The sequence below is a fragment of the Plasmodium knowlesi genome (assembly GCF_000006355.2).
Source record: "Plasmodium knowlesi strain H genome assembly, chromosome: 7".
Lineage (NCBI taxonomy): Eukaryota > Apicomplexa > Aconoidasida > Haemosporida > Plasmodiidae > Plasmodium > Plasmodium knowlesi.
Window position 1 is genome coordinate 126,302 of NC_011908.2, and position 21,299 is coordinate 147,600.

The 21,299-nt window shown below is 37.4% G+C and overlaps 4 protein-coding genes across 4 annotated transcripts; 2 read left to right on the forward strand and 2 right to left on the reverse strand.

The window, feature by feature from the left end:
• Positions 1-355: 355 nt before the first annotated feature.
• On the forward strand, positions 356-5,179 carry PKNH_0702300 (ubiquitin specific protease, putative; the record flags this gene model as incomplete). Its single annotated transcript, XM_002258281.1, has 2 exons — positions 356-4,933; positions 5,084-5,179. The coding sequence occupies 2 exons, from the start codon at positions 356-358 to the stop codon at positions 5,177-5,179; spliced, it is 4,674 nt and encodes a 1,557-aa protein (XP_002258317.1).
• Positions 5,180-6,171: 992 nt separating this feature from the next.
• PKNH_0702400 (bacterial histone-like protein, putative) lies at positions 6,172-7,029 on the reverse strand (the record flags this gene model as incomplete). The annotated part of the gene is made up of 2 exons (XM_002258282.1): positions 6,172-6,570; positions 6,862-7,029. 2 exons carry the CDS (start codon positions 7,027-7,029, stop codon positions 6,172-6,174), a joined length of 567 nt encoding a protein of 188 aa, XP_002258318.1.
• A 3,270-nt stretch (positions 7,030-10,299) lies between these two features.
• On the forward strand, positions 10,300-12,420 carry PKNH_0702500 (replication protein A1, small fragment; the record flags this gene model as incomplete). Its single annotated transcript, XM_002258283.2, has 2 exons — positions 10,300-10,313; positions 10,977-12,420. 2 exons carry the CDS (start codon positions 10,300-10,302, stop codon positions 12,418-12,420), a joined length of 1,458 nt encoding a protein of 485 aa, XP_002258319.2.
• A 691-nt stretch (positions 12,421-13,111) lies between these two features.
• Positions 13,112-19,599, reverse strand: PKNH_0702600 (copper-transporting ATPase, putative; the record flags this gene model as incomplete). Its single annotated transcript, XM_002258284.2, has 3 exons — positions 13,112-13,130; positions 13,270-13,615; positions 13,845-19,599. The coding sequence occupies 3 exons, from the start codon at positions 19,597-19,599 to the stop codon at positions 13,112-13,114; spliced, it is 6,120 nt and encodes a 2,039-aa protein (XP_002258320.2).
• Between the last annotated feature and the right edge of the window lie 1,700 nt (positions 19,600-21,299).

Genomic DNA, 21,299 nt, shown 5'->3' on the forward strand with positions numbered 1-21,299 from the left:
ATCTTTCTTCATTTTTCACGAATAATTAAATAAATCCTTCTCTCGTTTGCTATGTAAGACTCAGTGGCTACTTCCCAAGAGTCGAATACAAATGTACTTGTGCCTACACTCTCCTACCACTGCACACATGAACACCTGTTAAGGTTAAGCAGGCCGACGGAGGAATCTCACCTGATTATGTATACTCGTGTGTGTATACCCAAATTGTTATACCTCCCTCCCCCTGATTACTTGTCACTGCTGAGTACTTCCCTTGTACATTATACAACATTCACACGCTGACAACGCACCGGAAACCATTCCACTCAATTCGCAAAAAGAAGAAAAAGAGCTGAAGAAACGCCTACTTTAAATAATGATTAAAGACAACAAGATAACCATTGAAAACCTTAATTACAAGTTAATAAATCAAGTTAATGTAGAAAATGAAGCAAATAAAATTTGCGAAATAGATCAACATGTAGACAAAACTGCGAGCTACTTAAACTCTGATGTAGTATTTGAAAAAGCAGCCTATGGGATAAAAAATTTTATGAACAAAAGCCATTCGGCTGATTCCATGGAAAATGGGGAAATGAGCCCAAATAATGTTCTATTACAAAAACAAAGTGTTAATTATGTAAATAAAGTTAGTGAAGAGACCTTTGACGAAATAAATCAGCGGGGCTCTAGGAGTAGTGGTGCCAGCTTCCATGCACATATAAACGATGATATTATGAAGTATGTCAATAACATAAGCAGGGACATCAATTCGGCGAATGATTGTGAGATTGGCACTTGTAATAATTTATCCGATGTGCACATGCTAAATGATGCGCACATACATGAGGGGGAAGGCGTTTGTGACGATGCCTCCTCCGGTAAAGTGAACCTAGCCACGCTAAACAACGCTACCGATGGCGACAATGATCATAATGCTACATCCAGTATAATACAAAAGTGCAACCGCGAAGGACACTTCGATAGACATAGCGACGGGAATCGCGCTACCAGCTCCGACCCGTCGAATGGGCACTCTGTCGAAAGTATCAACAATCTAGTAGATCCTATATCGGGTAAAAGGATCATGACGCCTGGAGGAGATGAATCACCAAGTAGGCATGACCACAGTGAATGCACGCCTACCCCCATGGATGAAAAGATATTTGAAAGAAGTAAAAATGAAAATTCTGTGCTCAACATGACCAGTATTCATAGGGAGATTAACGTCGACCTTACGAGTACCGAAGAGGAGACACAAAAGGGAAATCCAGAAATAATTCCCCCAGAAGGGAATAAATTAAAAATTTTTAAAAATTATTCACACTACGAAATTATGAATGTTTTGTGCAGTAATTTCGATAAGGAAAGATCTTCAGAGTATTCACTATACCCAGCTGATGTACCCCGAAGTGAGAAAAAAATGAACGATGATAAAAATCTAAATGAAGAGAACGAATCGGTGAAGGTAAAAATATCCACGCATGATGATCTGCACCCACCCTCAACTGACCATTCCCAAATAGTTACCCATTCAGGGAATACCAACAGCTCCACCAAAAAAAAGAAAGAAATTCTACAACTACTTTTACGGAACGTAGAAACAAAGGAACTAGATGATATAGAGAAAAATTTATCATTTTTGAAAAGAATGCAACAATATTTCTATCAGAAATATATTAACATAAAATTCCCGGATGACTCCAATGACTATCACTATTATATACACCTCGACTGGTTTAACAAATTGAAGGCCTTTATCTTCACTCCAAATGGCGAATTCCCAGGATGTATCACAAACTATAAATTATATAACGCAGAGGAGTCAGACAACGAGTCGTTCAGTTCCTACATGTTGAACAAAAAACACATGAAAAGGAATTTGAAGGAGGGGAAAGATTATATATGCACCAATCAGTACATGTGGAGATTTCTACACTTCATGTTCAGAGGTGGACCATGTATTAAACGAAATAGCAATAATATTTATGACCGCTATGTCCCCATTTCAAATTCTGACCTAATGAATAAAAATATTATCTATTTGATGGAGCCAAAATATGTGGATAATTTATTTTCCACTTTTAACTATTCAAAAGAGGAGCAACGGGGCGACACCACTCATTCAGGAAGCAGCTTAGACGGTGCGCAGAATTCACTTGTCGGTGGAGTATCACCAAGTGTTATTTCTTCTCCGTCTTCGCCGATCACTGCTCAGGCTGCTTCCGCCGGTGAAGCAGTTAGAGAGAATCGCACCAAACAGTGCGCACATAATTATTATGAATTCTTGCACTTTTATGGGCTGAAGGAAAAGGAATATAGCTCTTCCTTTTTTCTGGAGTATGATGAATCTAATCGAAGAAGTATGAACAAAATGATAAATTTGAAAAATAAAAATTCGTATGAAAGTGTGTACTCATTTTATTCAAATGAAAATGACACCCTCAGCGACAGTGCCATTGTGCATGAAGACCATGGTAACAATACAAAATGTAACCTCAGTGAATTATCCGAAAAGGAAAACCCTTCAGAGAAGGAAAAGAATGATAATAATTTCAGTGTATTTTCTGGTCCGAATGGGACTGGAGTCACATCTCTGGAAAACGTGCATGTGAATGTGAACGTGGGGCGCGCAGTATTTCCGCCCACACACCTCGCAAGGAAGTTGTGCGACAACGTAAGGAGCACCGCTCTGGGTGATAACGACGGTAATAGTAACGAAAATGGCGGTAGTAGTAGCGGACACCGTGGTAGTGCTGACGGAAAAGAAGGCACTAACAACGGAAACGGCTGCACCAACAACAATAACAGCAGCAACAGTAATAACGGTAATAACAGTAACAACAGTAATAGCAGTAACAACAGTAACAACAATAATAACAGTAACAACAATAATAACAGTAACAACAATAATAACAGTAACAACAATAATAATAACAATGATAAGGACAAAAATAATGACAGTAATAATAATGAGGAAAACGCTAAAGAGGAAGACCCGCAAGAGGACCCAAAGGAGCGCGAAGAGGAAAAACAGGAAAGTACGGGGGAAGCGATCCCCCCGAGAGATGTGAAGACAGAGAACGAGTCCAACAACGCCACCTCCTACTTCGGCCCCAAGGCAAACATTAAGGTGCCTACCATTTTAAGCGGCAACTGTACCTACACAAAAAGTAACGCAAGTAAAGACAACAATAATAAAAGTGGAAACCCAAGTGATAATCAGCCTAGCACTTCTACCAAGGCTATTTTAAACTCTCCTCCAAAGAAGAACTCCTTAGGTTGCCATTCCTCAAACGGAAACGAAATTTACAAGTCCTGCGAAGAGTACAATGCTGACAATGGGGACGAGGCATCCAGCAATGGCTATTTAACCAGCACCGAGACGGAATCCAAGGGGACAACGGACAACAGCGTTAAAAGTGCAACCAGTTCACCGAAAGATAAAGATGAGCCAAAGGAGGGTGCAGGAAATGGACCAATTTGTAAAGGGGAAAATAAGCAGAGGAGGGGTAGTCATAGCAATGCCAATGGGGATATCCCCAAAATTGTCTCCACGGAAAAAAACGGTGTTACTGTCGATGAAAAAAGGGCTAAAAGGAAAGAATACGAACAGAATTTTAATGCAAACAAACAGCCAACCAATGGCGGTTCTAACAGGGTCTTGGACAGATTAAATACTGCGCTGGACAACGCGAATTTAATGCTGAAGGAATATAGTAGCTATTCCAGCAACAGCAGTAGCTATCGTGGGAGTAGCCGCGGGAGTAGCATCGAAAGTAGCCAGAACAACAGCAGCAGCGCTAGCAACAGTGGTAGCAACAGTGAAAGGAGCAATTTTAGCATTCGCAATCGTCCCGTTCCGAACCGCAATATGTACCAGGATAAAGAACGAATGAAAAATATTTTATTAGGAAGTAATCCTAAGAGAGAAAGTGAATTCAACAATAACAGCCTTAGTATGATAACGACGAAGGAACAACCAGCCGGACTAGTTAATTACTCTGCCACGTGTTACATCAATGTTGTTCTCCAATGTCTAGCCGTTCAATTCAAATTAATATATACCCTACAAAATTACGTAAACGTGAAATACAAGAATTTAAATATTTCTAGTGAAGACACAGACAATATGAACTCCTCATTTATAAACAAAAATTTCTTCACCAATAGTATCCCATTTAACCTCTTTGGAAATAATAATAAAAAAAAAGATGAAGATCTCTTGCTATCTTTATCCAATAAATTATTTCAGTTAAGTAAAATGCACAATAAAGGAAAAGTTATCAATGTTAATAAGTTACTAAATTTGCTAAATGATAAATATTCATACCTCTTTGAATATAATGAACAACAAGATTGCCATGAATTTCTTCTTCTCCTTTTTGATTTTATTCACAATATGATGAAGGTAGTTGATGAATCGGTCGACAAAAATAACAAAATTGATTACTGCTTGAAGAAAGAACAATCCATTATCTCAGATTTATTTTTAGGTTTAATAGAAGAAAAAATTTCCTGTTCTCAATGTAGCTATGTAAACTATGTGTACCAGCCTGTGTACAACTTAAGTGTTAATGTATTTAAAAAAAATGCAGAGAATAATTTAAATGATAATTTGGTGGAATATTTTAAAAAGGAGGAAGTAAATTCTACATGCGAAAAATGTAAATGCAAAAAAATGTTTAAACACTCCTGTGTGTATAAACAGCCCAATGTTCTCATCGTTCATTTGATTCGTTTGTTGGAGGATGGATCCAAAATCGACAACCCTATAAAATTCGACCTGAACGATTTTACCGTACAAAACGTTTTGAAGAAAAAGAATGGACAATTTATTGAAAACCCTAGGAAGTACAGCTTATTTGGAGTTATAGTTCATCGCGGATTGAACTCGAACTATGGTCATTACATCTGCTACACCAAGAGGAAACACTCCAATGGGGCCACTGTGGTATGATTGGGAAGTCAAACAAGCGCCAACAATTGTGCATGCAGGCGCCATCTACGTATCTACATAGGTACATATGTGCACACATATCCAATTGAGCTTTCCCCGTTTTATCAACCCCTCTTTTTTTTTTTTTTTTTTTTTTTTTTTTAGTGGTACAAGTTCGATGACAGCATAGTGACCGTCGTGGACGTTTCGGAAGTGGAGTCTGCCAAAGCATATTGTCTGTTCTACGAAGCTGTTAATTAAGTGAAGTGAAGCGTTAACCCTTTCTTCCATTAAGAAGATATCTTCCTCCCAGTGCTCCTCTCTTTTCGTGCTATGTACATTGTTGTGTTGTTTTTTTTTTTATAGTCCTATGGTTAGCCGGCTCCGTTTCTAGGAAGCAGTGCAGCCACGCCTCAGCAGCGCATTCCCATCGCCGCTCTACCGTTTTAATGACCCCTCTCCCCCCAAAAAAAACTCTTCCCATCACGTCGTTTTATTTATTCCCCCCCCCCCCTATTTTTGTTTATAAAACGTACAGTTGTTTTAGGTGCACTTCCCTACCTGTCATATGACACCTCTTAACTCCCTTTATTTTTAATTTATATTTCAATGTATTTCACTCGAACCGCATGTTCAACTTTTTTTTTTTTTTTTTTTTATCACTTTATTTGAATCCTCCCCCTAATAATGATTTTCGATAATCCCCATCAGGGGTTGCGTGTGTGCAAATGGTGGCCACGGATTGTGCCAAAAATGAAGTACTGAAAAAGTGTTCTTCTAAAAATGGCAACTTTGTTGTAGACTTTAAAAAAAATGTATATATATGAAAAAGAGAGGTACACGTCGCTGAGGAAAAAAAAAAAAAATGCACTAGCGCATTTTGAAAAAAAAACATCGCAAAGCGAGACCATGGGGTACAGCAAAGCACAATAATGTGACTCTGTACTGCTCTGCCGATGCAATGCTTAACTTGAAAAAATAAGAGGAAAGACAACTTGCTATTCGCCAAAAAAAACGATTATCATTAATACATACACGTTGAAAAATTTTGCACGCGCGCAAAAAATGCACACAGTGGTACGCCTTCCTGTTTGGAATAACTTGGAAAAAATAATTTCACTGATATGAAGAAAGGGGGAATCCCTTTGTAAAAATAAAAAAATAAAATAAAAAGCACACGATCTACTTGAGTAGTGTGTGGAAGGCGCATCACCCTTTTTCCCGTTTCTCCATTTTGTTTAACCCATGCTAGCTCAATAAATCAATTTCTCATTCACGTTCTCGTTGAAACTCTCGTTAATATTTCCCATGTTCATGTTTTCTTCATTCATGTCGTTTTCTTCATCCTCCTCGTCGCCTTTTTTCGCCTTCACGTTCACCTTTATGAGGTCCCTAAATATTTTGGAGAACTTAAAATGCGGCATATGGCTACTTTCTATATGAATGTCTTCCTTTGTTCGCATATTTTTAATGCACCTTTTTTTTCTAAAAATGTTGTAATACATTCCAAATTTGTGAATATAAATTTTTTCATTATTTTCCAGGTGTTTGTATATGTTGTCAAATATTCCGTTCATAATTTTCTCCACTGTCTTTTTGCTTTCCTTTGTTTCCATGGAGACTTCCTCAATTATCTGCTTCTTCGTAATGGCCTGCAGAAGTGTGTGTGTGTTTGTGGGGGGAAGGACAAAAAGGGAACAGATGAAAGGGGGGAAATACGAAACAGGAGAAAAAAAAAAGATTGTATACTAAAAAGGGGCACATAACTGTCGAGACAAATAAAACACAAAATGGTGTAGTAAAGCTACTGCACATGGTAGTAAAAAAAAACGGGTTAACAGTACAACATTTACAAAAAAGGCAACGAAATGAACTGAATAGTTATCCCACAACGTGCAGAACTAACGCTGTAACCCCGTAAGAATGCTCTTTTCCATTTTTACCTGCGAAATGGGAACCTTGGAGGAGCTCTGGTATAGCGCATTCTTATTGTACGTGTTATTGACCCCCAGTTTGTTGTTGATAATATTATTCTTGTGGACATTAATGAAAGCTCGGCGTGAATAAACAAACTCAAAGGCGAAGAAGAGCAAACACCATATTCTGTACATTTTTTCTGAACAACCGTTTTTAGATTTTATATACCTTACTGTGCTGAGCAGGCGCGTACCTAGGCAGGCACATACATATATGCGTATGCACGTACAAATATATACATACAAAGCACATATATACATGCATATATACCCCCGTGCGTACGTTTATACTCCTATTCTTCGATATAAACATACATATGCGTAATATTTCTTACGAACTCATTATAGTGGCAACTATTTGGGGGGGGGAAAAAAAAACAGGCATATGAATCTTCCGCCCACGTTCTCCTAAGGTTCTTTCCTCTTCAATCTTGTTAATACATACGTTTGCGGATGTGTTTAGTCAAAAAATAAGGGCAGAACGGCACATTATTGTATACATGTAAAATGTACAAATGAAATGCCTACTTATTCAGAAGGTACATAAAAAAAGCTCACATGCAAAAATATACTTTTAAAAAAAAAAAAAGAACTAAACTCAAGGGGGATTTGCAATATCTGGATCAACCGTAACCATTTTACAAGCTTAACAAGTGTTAACAATAAAATGTTTTGCTTTATTCACGCTCTGTGTGTATTCTTATTTTCACAAGGGAAAAAAATGGAAAAGATAAAAAAAAAAAAAAAAAAAAAATACCCATTTTACTTTTCACTTTCATTTCGGTTCACTTGTTCTTTATTCCTTCATTTTTTACGTTTTTGCTCCTAGAAATGGGCACCATGCTTTTTACACTTTCTTGTTTCCCCCGTTTTTGTGCCACAAATAGTTACACAATTAACGTTCTTTCAAGTGGGGCACTTCAAGAAGGGCCCTTTGCGCGCCCTAATGTATTAACACAGCTTAGCTCAGTTTTACGGAGTTTTGTTTTTTTCGTCCATGCATATATCCCTGCCTGTTGGCTACTTTCTGAGAGTGCTGCAGCGCGAAAAAGAATTTTTCTTTATTATTATTTTATTTCTTTATTATTATTTTATTTATTTATTTATTATTATTTTTTTTTCTTTAATTCACCTCGTGGAACAAAGGAATGCTTTAAAATGAACGGGAAAAACATTTCCCCCTTTTGGTACATATGTTATCGCAACGCAAAGGAGGTAATGCTGAAATTATTATTTTCTCAGTTACGCTGATTCCCGCACAAACGGGTACAAAGAATGGTCCTATTCTTAATGCCTCGCTTTTTAATTATATCCGGCGTGGGAATGCACACTACGTGTGTTAAACGTGTGCTAGCTTTCACCTTTAGGGGAACTTATCCGACGCAAATTCACAGCCATATATGTCACTTCTTTTATTTAAAACGGATAAAAAACTCGCCTTCGCACTGGCATTTTTTTTTTTTTCACTCCCTTATTTGTGGCGCAAAAAGAACGTTCATTTGAGTTACTTCAACTGTAAGGGTCACCACACTGTCCGCAGCAATAGCCACATAACACCAGCACACAGTTGTGGTTAGAGGTTTACCTCCCTCGACGCCAACTCTTTTTATGCGCAAAGCATTGGTAAGATATCACCATAACATTCTCCCATCCCCAATTGTAACACTATACACCTTTTACAAACTTTTCAAGTGAACAAATTTAAGGGAATATAAGAATGAGATTCGCAACTTTGTACAAACATTCATCTTTTTAACAAAATATGCCTTTCGAATGTTACGGAAAAATGTAAAAATTTTATCTTTTTAATGTAATACACCTAGCGTACTTGTGCAGAAAATAGGATATATATATATACATATATATATTTTTTTAACTGAGAAGTAAACATCGTGGCTAATAAGGGGCATAGTTTCTCTTAATTATGTCGGTGGATAGGGCGATGTATCATGCGTTAATTTTTCTGTCTACCAGTTGATAGCTCGCATATTTTCTGTAACGCTGCATTGGTGAGATATACCCCCGGATGGGCTCATCGGAACGCGTCGCATGGATACTGTTTACGCACATGTAAAGATACATATGTACCTGTGCCCATGGGCACTCCGCAAAACATGACACCTCGTGCAGTGCTTCCCTACGTTGTCTTCATTAAAAGTACATTTCGTGTCCCCTCAATTTCTGTCTTTTTTCGCCCCTCCCTTTTGTTCGTTCTCCATCGTATGCTACAATTAACACATAGAAAGCATAATTGGACAAGGAAAAGTACCCCGCGTTATGACGTAGGATCCGTTTTTATTTACCCCTTTTTTAAAAGGACCTTATACTGTGGGTAACCTTAATCCGTGAAGCATAACATTGTAAATATTCGCGCATAAAAAATATATTTAACCACGTTTGCACACTCCCCCTCAACTCTTCCCACATTGTACCATCTTTTATTTTTTCCATCATTTCACGAATGTATCATTGGTAAATTACTTACACGCTCATTCGTATTTTTATTATACTTATAATTATCGTTCGGTACACACATTTTCCTCGCACTTTTTTTTTTTTTTTCTTTTTTTTTTTTAAATCCCCATTTTTTTTTGCATAGTTTTGATTTCGCAACTTTCGTTTATTTATCGTTGATGTGAAAAAATTTAAAAGATGGTCTGTGTCTAATCTTTTTCACATTAACAAAAAAAAAAAAAAAAAAAAAAAAAAAAAACGAGAGGTAAATAAGGAACATATAAACAAAACGAGAAAAAATGCAATTTAGCGAATTCTTATGACCCTATTTTATAACGAAAAACTTACATGTGATAATAGCAAAAATGGGTGTAAAGTTTCGAGAATAAAAAAGGAAAGCAGTATCGTCAATTGGCATACATTCCACAAATATTTTCTCAGCAGTAGTTTACTTTTTTGAAAAAAGAAAAAAAAATTTTAAATGATATATATAGCACAATGAGCAAGCGCATGTAAAAGGAAAAAGGCAAAAAGGAAAGAGCTGTTTTTATTTTATTATTTTATTTTCTTTTCTTTTTTCAGTCGAATAACTATATTTTAAAAGCACTCGCGTAACCTTTGCCTTACTCCTTTGGTATTTTTCCGTACAGGTATGTATTATTGCATTACCTTGGGGGGCATTTTTCATGACATATTTTAACCGCGCACTTTACCGCCCATTTTGCTGCCTATTCTCCCCCCTTCCGCAGCATATCATAAGCTAAAAACATAGCAAACACATAACACAGAAGGAAAGAAAAACAGAAGAGAGAACCTTTCGTACATAAGCATATACGCGTCGAGTTAGCCCTATTACGAAATTTACGAATGTATAAAAATTCACTTTCCCTATTTTAAACCGCTCAAACAGTAACCAAAAAACGGACCACATTTATTGATGTAAAATTCAAAATGAGCGAAAACGAGTAAGTTTCATGATAAGCCAAAACGTCCAAATGGCTGAGAGGGGAGAATTTACATTCCTAAGCAAGGAGTTATACGTCCATAAAAATGTGCATATGAAAAAAAATACACCAAACGGAATGGGTAACACCTTGTACACGCATCTCTATGATAGTTGAATTTGCACATCCGTTTTAAAAATATTTTCCAAATGTTCTATATGAATGGGTAGAATATGTCCAGTGTATTTTTCTGATATACGTGCTACCCTTTTTTTTATGGGTACATTTTTGAGGCATTACTTTGCTGGTGAGGAAAGGGATGTTTCTGCAGGAAGATTCTCCTCCCACCAGACTTGCAGCACGCGTCAACAGACGCTACTTCGTAGGAAGGCACGTCCACACAGTGGTGTCCCTTCACAGTTGTTCAGCTTCACAGTTATTCTCCTCCACAGTTGTTCTCCTCCACAGTTGTTCAGCTTCACAGTTGTTCTCCTCCACAGTTGTTCTCCTCCACAGTTGTTCTCCTCCACAGTTGTTCTCCTCCACAGTTATTCTCCTCCACAGTTGTTCCCCTCCACAGTTATTCTCCTCCACAGTTATTCTCCTCCACAGTTGTTCCCCTCCACAGTTATTCTCCTCCACAGTGATGTTACTTATCCGCCACGCCACCCCCTCCCTTTGCAGCCTCCTCTTCCGCATCAGCCAAATAACGACCTACGTGAGCAAATGGATAATCAAGGCCAAAGTCGTGAACAAGACGAAGCTGTCCACATTCAAAAACAACAACAGCTTCTTCAGCATAGATGTGACGGATGTACACGGAGACTCCATCTCGTGCAAATTTTGGGGGAGCTCGGCGGACAAATGGTTCAACAACATTGAAATGAAAAAAGTTTATATATTTTCCAAGGGTAGGGTTTCTATTGCTAACCCTAAGTACAACACGGTAAAGCACAAGTACGAACTGACGTTTAACGAGGATAGCGAAATTCATGAAGTGAAAGATGATGGAGAAATAAAAATACAAAAAAAAATTTCGCTAGTTAATTTAAGGGACATAAAAATAGCAACAAAGGAAACCCCATTCACAGCAGATTTGATAGGGATAGTTAAGCATATTGGAACCGTAAGCAATTTAAAGACAAAACAAGGAAATGATATAGCGAAGCAAAACATTATCATCGTTGACGACACGAAACACTCCTTCGAAATAGCCTTCTGGGACAGCAACGTAAATTTAATCAAAGATGAAATAAAGGAAAACGAAATTTATATCTTTACAAACATAAATATACGAAATTGGAATGACATGAAAAATGGGACTTTTGGCGTCACAAGTTCGATTGAAAAAATAGAAAACTTAAATGAAGAATTAAAAGCCAAATGTACAATGATATCAGAATGGTATAATACAAATGGAAAATATGAACAGTTCACCAACATGAGGAATATATTATCCAATGATGTCAGCCAAATTCCTGAAAAGCATTACGCCTTAAGTGATGTAAATGATGTTTTAGCAAAAATTTCTGGTACATACACACTCGTAGGAAGAGTTAAAAGAATATATTGGAAGAGCAAAGAAAATGAACATCGATTTTACTATCCTGCTTGCAGCAAATGTAAAAAAAAATTATTGTCAAGTGGACAAGAGAATGTCACAGATAATGATTATGAAACAAATGCAAATGATGAAGAAGGTATTGTCTATTCTTGTATGAATTGTGATGAAAACAATGTTAAGCCTTATTATAACTACACCTTTAACTTCCTATTTATGGATTTCTCTGGATCTATGAATATACGGGTTTTCTCCGATGAAGGGTATAATTTATTGGGGAAAAAAGCAGAAGAGTTAAAAGGTCTAGATGAAGATAACCTAAATTACCTCTTCAATTACGATTTCTTATATAAGGAGTACAAGGTTGTTGTTAGGGTTAACCAAAGATTGTACAACGGAATAGAGCGCGTCAACTTTACCGCCATAAAAATTTTCCCACAAAAACATTCAGACATCTCCTACTTGCTGAACGAAATTCAGCTACTAATTTCCAAGGACAATACGCCTAATAAGAATAAGAGGGCCCTAAATGATGACTCTCAAGACGCCAAGAAACAGAAAGTATGATAATGCTGTAATGTAATGTAGTGGTGTGGGAGGAAATGACACATCAAGGGAGTTCCTCTTCCCAGGGGTGCACAACGCTAGACCACACAGTGCACCAGAGGAAGAGGCAAATTAACAAAGAAGAAAATTATACAACTACGTCGTCCACCTCCAGTTACCAACCTCACACGGAGGAACAACAGCAGTGTCTACTTTCTTTCATAACCACTTTTACACCTGTTCTCTAAGCGTGTGCCCCCTATGCGTATTAAAAAATTATCACTCCATTTGAATTTTAAAAAATAAGAAAGTCTTCTCTTCTGTACAAAAGGGATGACCTCTTCTTTTCATATAAAAAGGTACATTATTTTATTTTATTTTTTTTATTAACTTCGAAATATTTCGTGTAAATACCTCGTAAGCCTTATTCACTTTTCTTTTTCTTTTTAAATATTATTGATTGATAAAAGAAAGAAAATAGGGGTGGTGGATGTAAATGACAGAGTAATTAAAAACGACAAAGGTGTTTTATTAAATTAATTATGTATACTATGTAAGCGGGTAAGTTGACACGGCTCTGCCCGGCTGGGCGCAGCTTGCCCATCGGTTCTTCGTCACGCATGGAAACTCAATGCACGACAATGTTCACGCCTCATAGGTATCACTTGTTTTAATTCGACTGTTCGCTAGATCACACTTATCGGAAATCTGCTCATATATCCCGAAGAAGGCTAAAAAAAAAAAAAAAAAAAAAAAAAAAAAAGGGGGGAAAGAATGGATTTGAAGTGACATGTGATTGGTCCTATTCACGTGCATTTACACGTATACACACTTGTGCGCATCCTTGCGCGTTCGTCCGATGTGCCCTACATTTTCAAAGACAATGAGGAGAGAATCACAATGATAGAGCTGCAAAACATCAAAAAGGTGAACAGAAAAGGCGAAAAGACGTAGTTCAGGGCGTAGAACGACCCGCTTGCCAAGAGAATAAAAAAGATGTTGATGAGGAAGGAAAACAAAAAGTTGAATTTGATTACTATCAAGGTTTTTCTGCTTATTTCAAACAACTTCCTTATAACGCTTATATCGTTGTCGACGATGCACGCGTCGGCGCTGTCCATGACCACGTTTGACCTCGTGCTCAGGGACAGCCCTAAGTCCGCGCTCTTCAGAGCAAAGCAGTCGTTTATTCCGTCTCCTATCATGCACACTTTTCCTACAAGGGTGAACAAATGTGGTGGATCGAATGATGTGGGGTAAATTTTCCACCCATGGGGATACGATCCCACAAATGGTGGTTACAATGACAAGAAGGTACATGGCTGGTGTAGACCTCCCAAAAAGGATACCCCTCTGTGGTGGCCTCCCGTCCACATACATACACATATGCATATTACACACACGCATATGTTATATACACATTTTTCTCGTTTTCTCTCACTCACCACTACCGAGTGCCTGTATCTTTTTCACAAAGTGGACCTTCTCCATGGGTAATGTATTCGAGGAGACATTCCTTTTTGATATCCCCAAAATTTTGGAAATGTAAAGAGCATTCACATAATTATCTCCGGTACAAACGTACACCTTTTTGCGCTCCCTCTTTAGGTACCTAATCAAATCAAACACCTCCGGTTTTATGTCATCCACGAGGGTAAAAAATCCGACGATTATTCCTTCTATACACATAAAAATAATATTATTACTTTCGTTTTTTTTGCTATTGGAATAATTGTACAGGTATTGATAAGTCTTGTGTACATTACAATCACAGGAGTACAGATGGGCTTCCAAATTTTTCATATTCAATTTTTCATCAACACTTTCTGCTACCTGTCTACAGTGGGTATTCTTATATTTGCTATAGCAATAATACAACGTGCCAATGGTAACCGATAGGTCATTTACTATACCTGTAATTCCCTGGCTTTTTTCGCTCTTCAAATTTTCCACATCAAATGTTTCATTAATGCAAAAATTGGAGTTTATAAACGTATTTATTGACGTAGCGTATAAATGGTTACTATATTTTTCCAAATTTGAACTTAAGCTTAAAAAGAGGTATAACCAGTTGGTAATCTTTTCACTTAAATTGTTTTCACTATCATATGGATCATCATCATTTTGTTTAATCTGACCATCGTATGCCATTTGTCCATCTTTCTGTGTATCAGTTACGGTAGTGTCATTATTTTCGCTGCTCGTTTCGCTCGTATAAGAATCGTCCTCTGAATAAATGGACATTTCCTCACTGTTTATAAAATACTCCTTGAGTGTAGGATCTCCTATCTGGTTATATTTACTTTTCTTCCTTTTATCATTTATAAATGACAGTATGCGATTGAATATGGATTTCCTTCCACTACAGGGGAGGTTCTCCGTGTCGTTGCAATCCCTTGGACTGTTTTTTTCTTCTCTCCTCATTACAGATTTCTTAATCTCAATTTTGTAATACTCCCTTTGCGTTGTGAAGGAATAGAAGGTGACATTTTTGCCTGAGCAGTTGATGCTTTCTATAAAATTTAACGTCTTATTATTACCCTTATCATTTCTGTCATTTTTCTGCTCTTCCATCAGGGTGCCTTCGTTTGCTGACCACGTATCCTCCTTTCCACCCATTCGGTTTCTCTGTTCATTCTTCCTAGAGATATCCCCCACATAGGCATCCGAACCTTGTGAAAGGTTCCCCTTATATTTTACCCTGTTGTCCATGTTTCCAAAATGTTCTTCTCCATCGGAATTTTCACCTAAACGACTGTATACACTCACTTCATTGATGTCACTCCGATTGGGTGCACACTTATGTGCTCTTTTATTTTTCTCTTCACTTTTGCGCAGACGAAAATTGCCAAAATGGTAGTCACCGCTAGAGAGGGAGTCTAATGCACTGTTCATATCGTCTCCCCTAAAATTCACAACAAGCTTGTTCTTTGGCGCACCTTTCAAGAATTGATCTGTGAAGAGCTCTAAATTGGAGGATACGTACACTTTGTTTACCACTGGTTTCCCAACCGTTAGTGTGCCCGTCTTGTCAAAAATGAAATGATTACATTCGAGGAATATTTCGAAGATATTTATATTTTTTAATATTATTCCTATACTGCTACATATGTACGAGCTGATGGCAATGGACAGAGGACTCGCTAAGCCAACGGCACAGGGACAAGCCACACATAAAATTGATAAAGAAAAATGTATGGAGAAAAATACACATGATAAAAATCTGTTCAGCTTAAAATAATTATCCTTCCTTATATTTACAAAATCAAAATAGGTCAGGAAAAACCAAATGAAAAATACCACAATGCATAACCCTATAATGCATGGGATGAATATACTGGCTATTTTATCTGCATATAATTGTAAATTCGTTTTTTTGCAGTTCACTTCGTCTAAAGTTTTTTTAACATATTCAATATAATTCCCCTTGGAAATATCATCAACAAAAAGAATTATCATCCCCTGTACACATTTAGACCCTGCATATATTTTGTCCCCTTTGAATTTGGTAATCGGTTTTTTCTCCCCACTTATCATACTTTCGTCCACATAGGACATGTCATCATTCATCTTTATTCCATCAACTAGTAACGTGGCACCTTCGTAAAACACCAAAATATCGTGCTTCTGGATAAATTGGACTGGGTAACTATTTATCGTAAAATCGTTTATATTTATCTTCTTGTTTTCAAAAAATATTTTGTTTATATCTATTCCTTTGCGTTCATGAGGAAAGAGGATCTTCCCATTGCAGGGGGTATCATCTCCTGCTCCTGCACCCCTTCCTTCCTCTACCCTAAACTCTTTGCTCGAAAACTCAACGCTATTTTTGCAAAGTTCAGACAGACCACTGCTTCCAACAGGAGATATATATTCATTTCTACTTGGGAACATATTCCGATTGTCACTTAAGTTGCTATGACTAACAGGGACCTCATTGTCTTTCCCATTTTGCGAACTGGCAATTGTACAATTACTTATCTGCTTCTTTAACGGAGAATCTTCCGTTTTGTCATTCCTCTTCTCCAGTATGTACACTTGATTGGTGTTTTTCTCATACAAATCTTCTATTTTCTTATTCGTAAAACTGACTAGAAAATTTTCAATTTCGAACCCCAGCTTCATTATACATATTAGCAAAGCGGACGAGTCGAAGTAGAGTGGAATTCCATCCAAGTCAATAGAAAAAAATAAACAGAAGAGCAGAAGGAGAAGAGAGTAAAAGTACGAAAACGAGGAACTTATTGATATTAAAACGTTCATACTAATTATTCCATTCTTAAAATTCTTGTATCCATTTAAAACAAAATGGAATCCGAAATATAAATAAACAATGGAACTTAGCAAAAAAATAAAGAATAACCTCAGCGGTAGGTTTCCAAATATTTTATTGTCCAGATACATGCTTAACGACGTATTGGTCATACTACTGTCTAAATCCTTTTCATAAAAAATGGACTCCCTTTCTAATAATTGTTTCTTCTTTCTACTTCCTTTTGATTCCCCCTCCGGGTTCTTCTCTTTCGCCATTTTACAATTTTCTTGTTCTTTCTCTCTTTTAATGTTTTCCTCTTGGGAAGATGCTCTTTTCATTTCTCTTCCTGAATCTACGCCTTTCCCCTTCGCGCTTCCACCTCTGTTGAAGCGAGCGTGAAAATGTGCCACGGAGTTTCCCCTGGGATGAGGATCCTTCCTCAGCACAGCACCTTCTGCGGACGCAGCTACATCGTTAGACGTTCCTGTACGTTTCCCTCCCTTTCCCCCCTTTTTCTGCTTGTCATCCCGTCGAAAGTCAAACAGAAAATCCATCTCGCCAATCTCGGTCATACTCCCTTTTTTAATATCTTTACCATTTGAAGAAGTTTTCTGAAAATAGTTAGAGTTCGGAATAATCTTCTTCGAACTGTGCACATTTTTCCCCACGACATCCTCTGCTCCTTCCTCATCCTTCGAAGGATTTTCTTCATACATTTTCGATTGTACTTTATCAGAAGGGGATAATTTATCCTTTCCGTGTTCTTCTGCTTGTTTCTCCTTCGTGTTCGTCTCTCCAGATTTTTCATCTGCAACGTTGAGTCCTTCTACATGTTCCTCCTCTGCCGGATCTTCCTCCAAATGGTCCATCTTCTTACTAACTTCCTTACCCTGAGATATCTTCACATCTAGGCTTTCCGGGTGCGCGATGACCGAATCGTCTTTCCCCTTACCCTCGTTCTTGTCAAAATCAGCTTCATCCAGACTTTGCTTCTTCTCATTACTTGATCCAACTTCTTTCAACTCCCCCTTTCTCGAATTGCCTCCCACATCGGAAATAAAAACGGGTTGAGATGCATTTTCACCCGATGTGGTTATCTCCTGCCTTTCTTTCCCATGTGTAAAATAACGTTCGTTGAGCAAAGGACTGGAAAAAAAATTGTTCTTCTCCACATCCAACTGAACAGACTTCTCCTCATGTGGAACGCTTTCCCCTCCAAAATCACCTTTCCTATCATTGACGTGGAATAAATTAAGCATCTTCACGTAATTCTTGTAATTACCATAGGAATAAAATCCATTCATTGAACCCATATTCATTTGGTAATTATTAAGGACTATAATTACAATGCTCAAAATAAAGCAACACAAAAGTTCAATTAATTTACGAGAATTATTCATTTCGTTATTTCTTGTGCTTCTAAAATATTTTTCTTTGTCTTCATCATAGTAGGCGTCGATATTTTTCTTCTTTTTTAAACATTCCAAAATGAACCTAATGCCGACTACATCTGGGTTATACAAAATGTACACATACTCATGCTTCACATCGTATTCTACATTTTTAATACCCTTCATATTTTTCAACAAACCATACGCCTTAATCACGTCGTCCCTGAATACATACAGAGTGATGTCAAACAGGATGCCCTTATTATGGTTATCTTCATCCTTGTACAAGTCTATCAGGTCGTTATTAAATCCGCTCTCCTTTATTTCATTCATTATTTTGTTCACGAAACTTTTTACACTATTGTTATCGCTACCTTGGTAATTGAAACGGCTGTTCGACTGGTATGAATCCCCCTCAGAAGACACGTTTAATTTTAACTTCACTTTACTATCTGTTGCAAAACTATTTCCATCTAGGATTAAATTTTTGTCTTTTAAAAAATTGATAATTTTATTTCCACAGTTATCACATGTCATGTTGTAAATTCTCAGTTCGCAAATGTATATATTTTCTTTTTTTCCTCTGTACGTTTCGTAATCTTGGAAGATTTTTCCTCTTCGGCTTCCTCCACTTTGGAGTGAATCTCCCTTACGTAAGTGTGCCTCCTTCTCCTCGAAATTCTCTCCCTGTTTGCATCCGTCCTTATTTGAGCATTCACGGTTCGACTGTTCCATCCCCTGCTTCTTACCCTGCTGTTTCTTCCTTTTGGTTTCCTTAACCTTCTGGAAGGTAGCGGAATTTTCCCTATGGGGGAGGTTCTCAACACTTCCATGCTCACCTTCCACTTCGGTCTTCTTGATCGCCCGTTCCTCTGAGCGCCCATTTATTCCTCCTCTTCCATTATAGGCATCTTTCAAGGTGTTATCCCTAACGCCAGTGCGGCATTCACCAGGACATTCGTCGGTCTGCATATTATGCGCATCACCATCTGCCACATCATTCATGTCTTTCCTATAAAATTCCTGATAACCCTCTCCACTGTAACTCCTTGCATATGCATTATCAAACTGTCGACTTATTTTTCCATTCGCTCCTTTTTCATCATTGTCATCACCGTCATATACATTTGCTAAAGTCACATATCCATCATCCCCATCGTTTATCCCCCTCGAGTTCACCCCTTCTTCCATATTTTCTCCCCAAACGATATTTTTAGCATAACTATTATTGTGCTTATCTTTTGTCTCCTTACCCTTCGGATAAAAGGTAAACGTGTTTACATCGTCCACATTTCCACGATGAACAAATTCGCTCATTGGGTTGTTCTCTTCTCCTTTATCTTCCTCTTGGAACTCTCCATCCATATCTTCGTTGCTATTTATAATTGCTACTAACCTGTTTGCGTCAATTATACTGTCATTGAACAATATGGAAGCAGAGTTCTCGTCGAAAGTGACCTCCTGCACCCCATCTACCTCTTCTATGTGTAAAGAAGCTATCTTATTTTTCACACTACTGTTTATGTTACTAAGAAGTAAAGAGCTTTTTGCCATTGTGAGGAGGGTGTGGATAAAGGGGTGGCACACACAATAATAAGGGACAAAAAAAAAAAAAAAAAAAAAAAAAAGGAACCTAAAAGAGTGTGCTAAACTGTGCTAGGCATATAATCAAATTAGTATAGTGAGATTAATTATGAGGGACATTTTCAAAATGTTATCATGGGCTTCTTAAGTAACTAATGCGGCTTTTCTTGTGACATTTTTTTTTACGCCCCTTTTTTATGTCACTTCTTTTTCCCCTTCTCAAGCATGTAACACGTCAAACTTCGACAAGCGCATATAAATTCATATTCTCACAATTCGTGCGACTACATACGTGCATATAAGGGCTGCCAAGCCTCCTCGACAAAACTGTTAAGTATTAAACTATGCGCCTCCCCCTCGTGTTCTTTAAAAAGAATGCATAAAAAAAAAAAAAAAAAAAAAAAAAAAAAAGAGGGAGAAAAGAAATTACACATCCGAACTCATTTTAACTACGAAATAAGTGTCTTTTAAAAAAGCATAAAAATGTCAACACGTAGAAATGTGGCATGTGTAAACATTCCAAGGGGTATACCTAAATCAGGACAACAATTTATACGCAAAGAGGAGGTCTAATTATTACTGAATCAGGGGCGTGAAAATTGGTCGTATAAAATAATATTGAAAATGAAAGCAAAACTGCATACAACTGTGTAGGTAAGTAAAACCTACTAAGTTAACACCAATTCGCCTACCCTTCGCCAGGAGTGCTTTGCTGCTATTACTCCAACGGCTGGTCACCACACTGTTGAAATAGTGATGAAAGGGCCTAGGGCTGCGCGCAAAGAGGGTACATATATTACGCGCACATCCGCGTGTATGCTTGTACAATCGAGCTAGGGTATATTCTCACAAATGCGTGTTTACGATGATACATTCTGCGTTCAAATATATTAATGGCGAAAAAAAAAAAAAAAATTTGTGGTGATGGGGCTGATGCAAAATTAAAAAAAAAGGAGGAGCATCGAATAACTAAGATGAGCGAAAAGTAAACCTAGCCCGTAGATTTAAGAATGAATAACACACTTTGAAAAGAAAGCGAACAAACGGGGTCACCAAGGTGCTAAAAAATCCGAAGTGCATTTTTTTCGAAGTGCATAAAAAGGACCAATCGACGACGAATACTTAAAAATTATACGCATCCACAACGTTATTTTCAGCAATCGTTTCTGGCGCATTTTTTACCTTTATTTGTTTTTCATATATTATTTATTTTTTTTTTTTTTTTGCCTGCACGCTTTTACTCCTTGGCAGTAGAATTGCAAAATTTGAAAAGGCACCCTTTTAGATGCGCACTAATTGGTATGTGCCGGCCCCCACTGCTGAGCAAACTATAAAATGGACGTTTTGTTCAGAAAAAAAAAAGAATTCCTATAAAGCGTTATATACGTATGTATGTGCATGTACATATGCGCAAACATTTTCATCACTCTACACGCGTAAACTTATAACAATGTGGGGTATTTTTCCACGTTTCCTTTCTCAAAGGGGCAAACTTCAATTAGATGAAGAAGGCACTTTACGCTGCTTGTGAAAATTCAACCACAACAATTTCTGTGGCGCAAAAAAAAATCGAGGAAACTTGGTTGACCTCAGTTAAGAACAGGTCGTAACGAATAAAAGCATGCCGAAAAAAAAAAAAAAAAAAACAATAGCCACAAGGGGAGGAACTA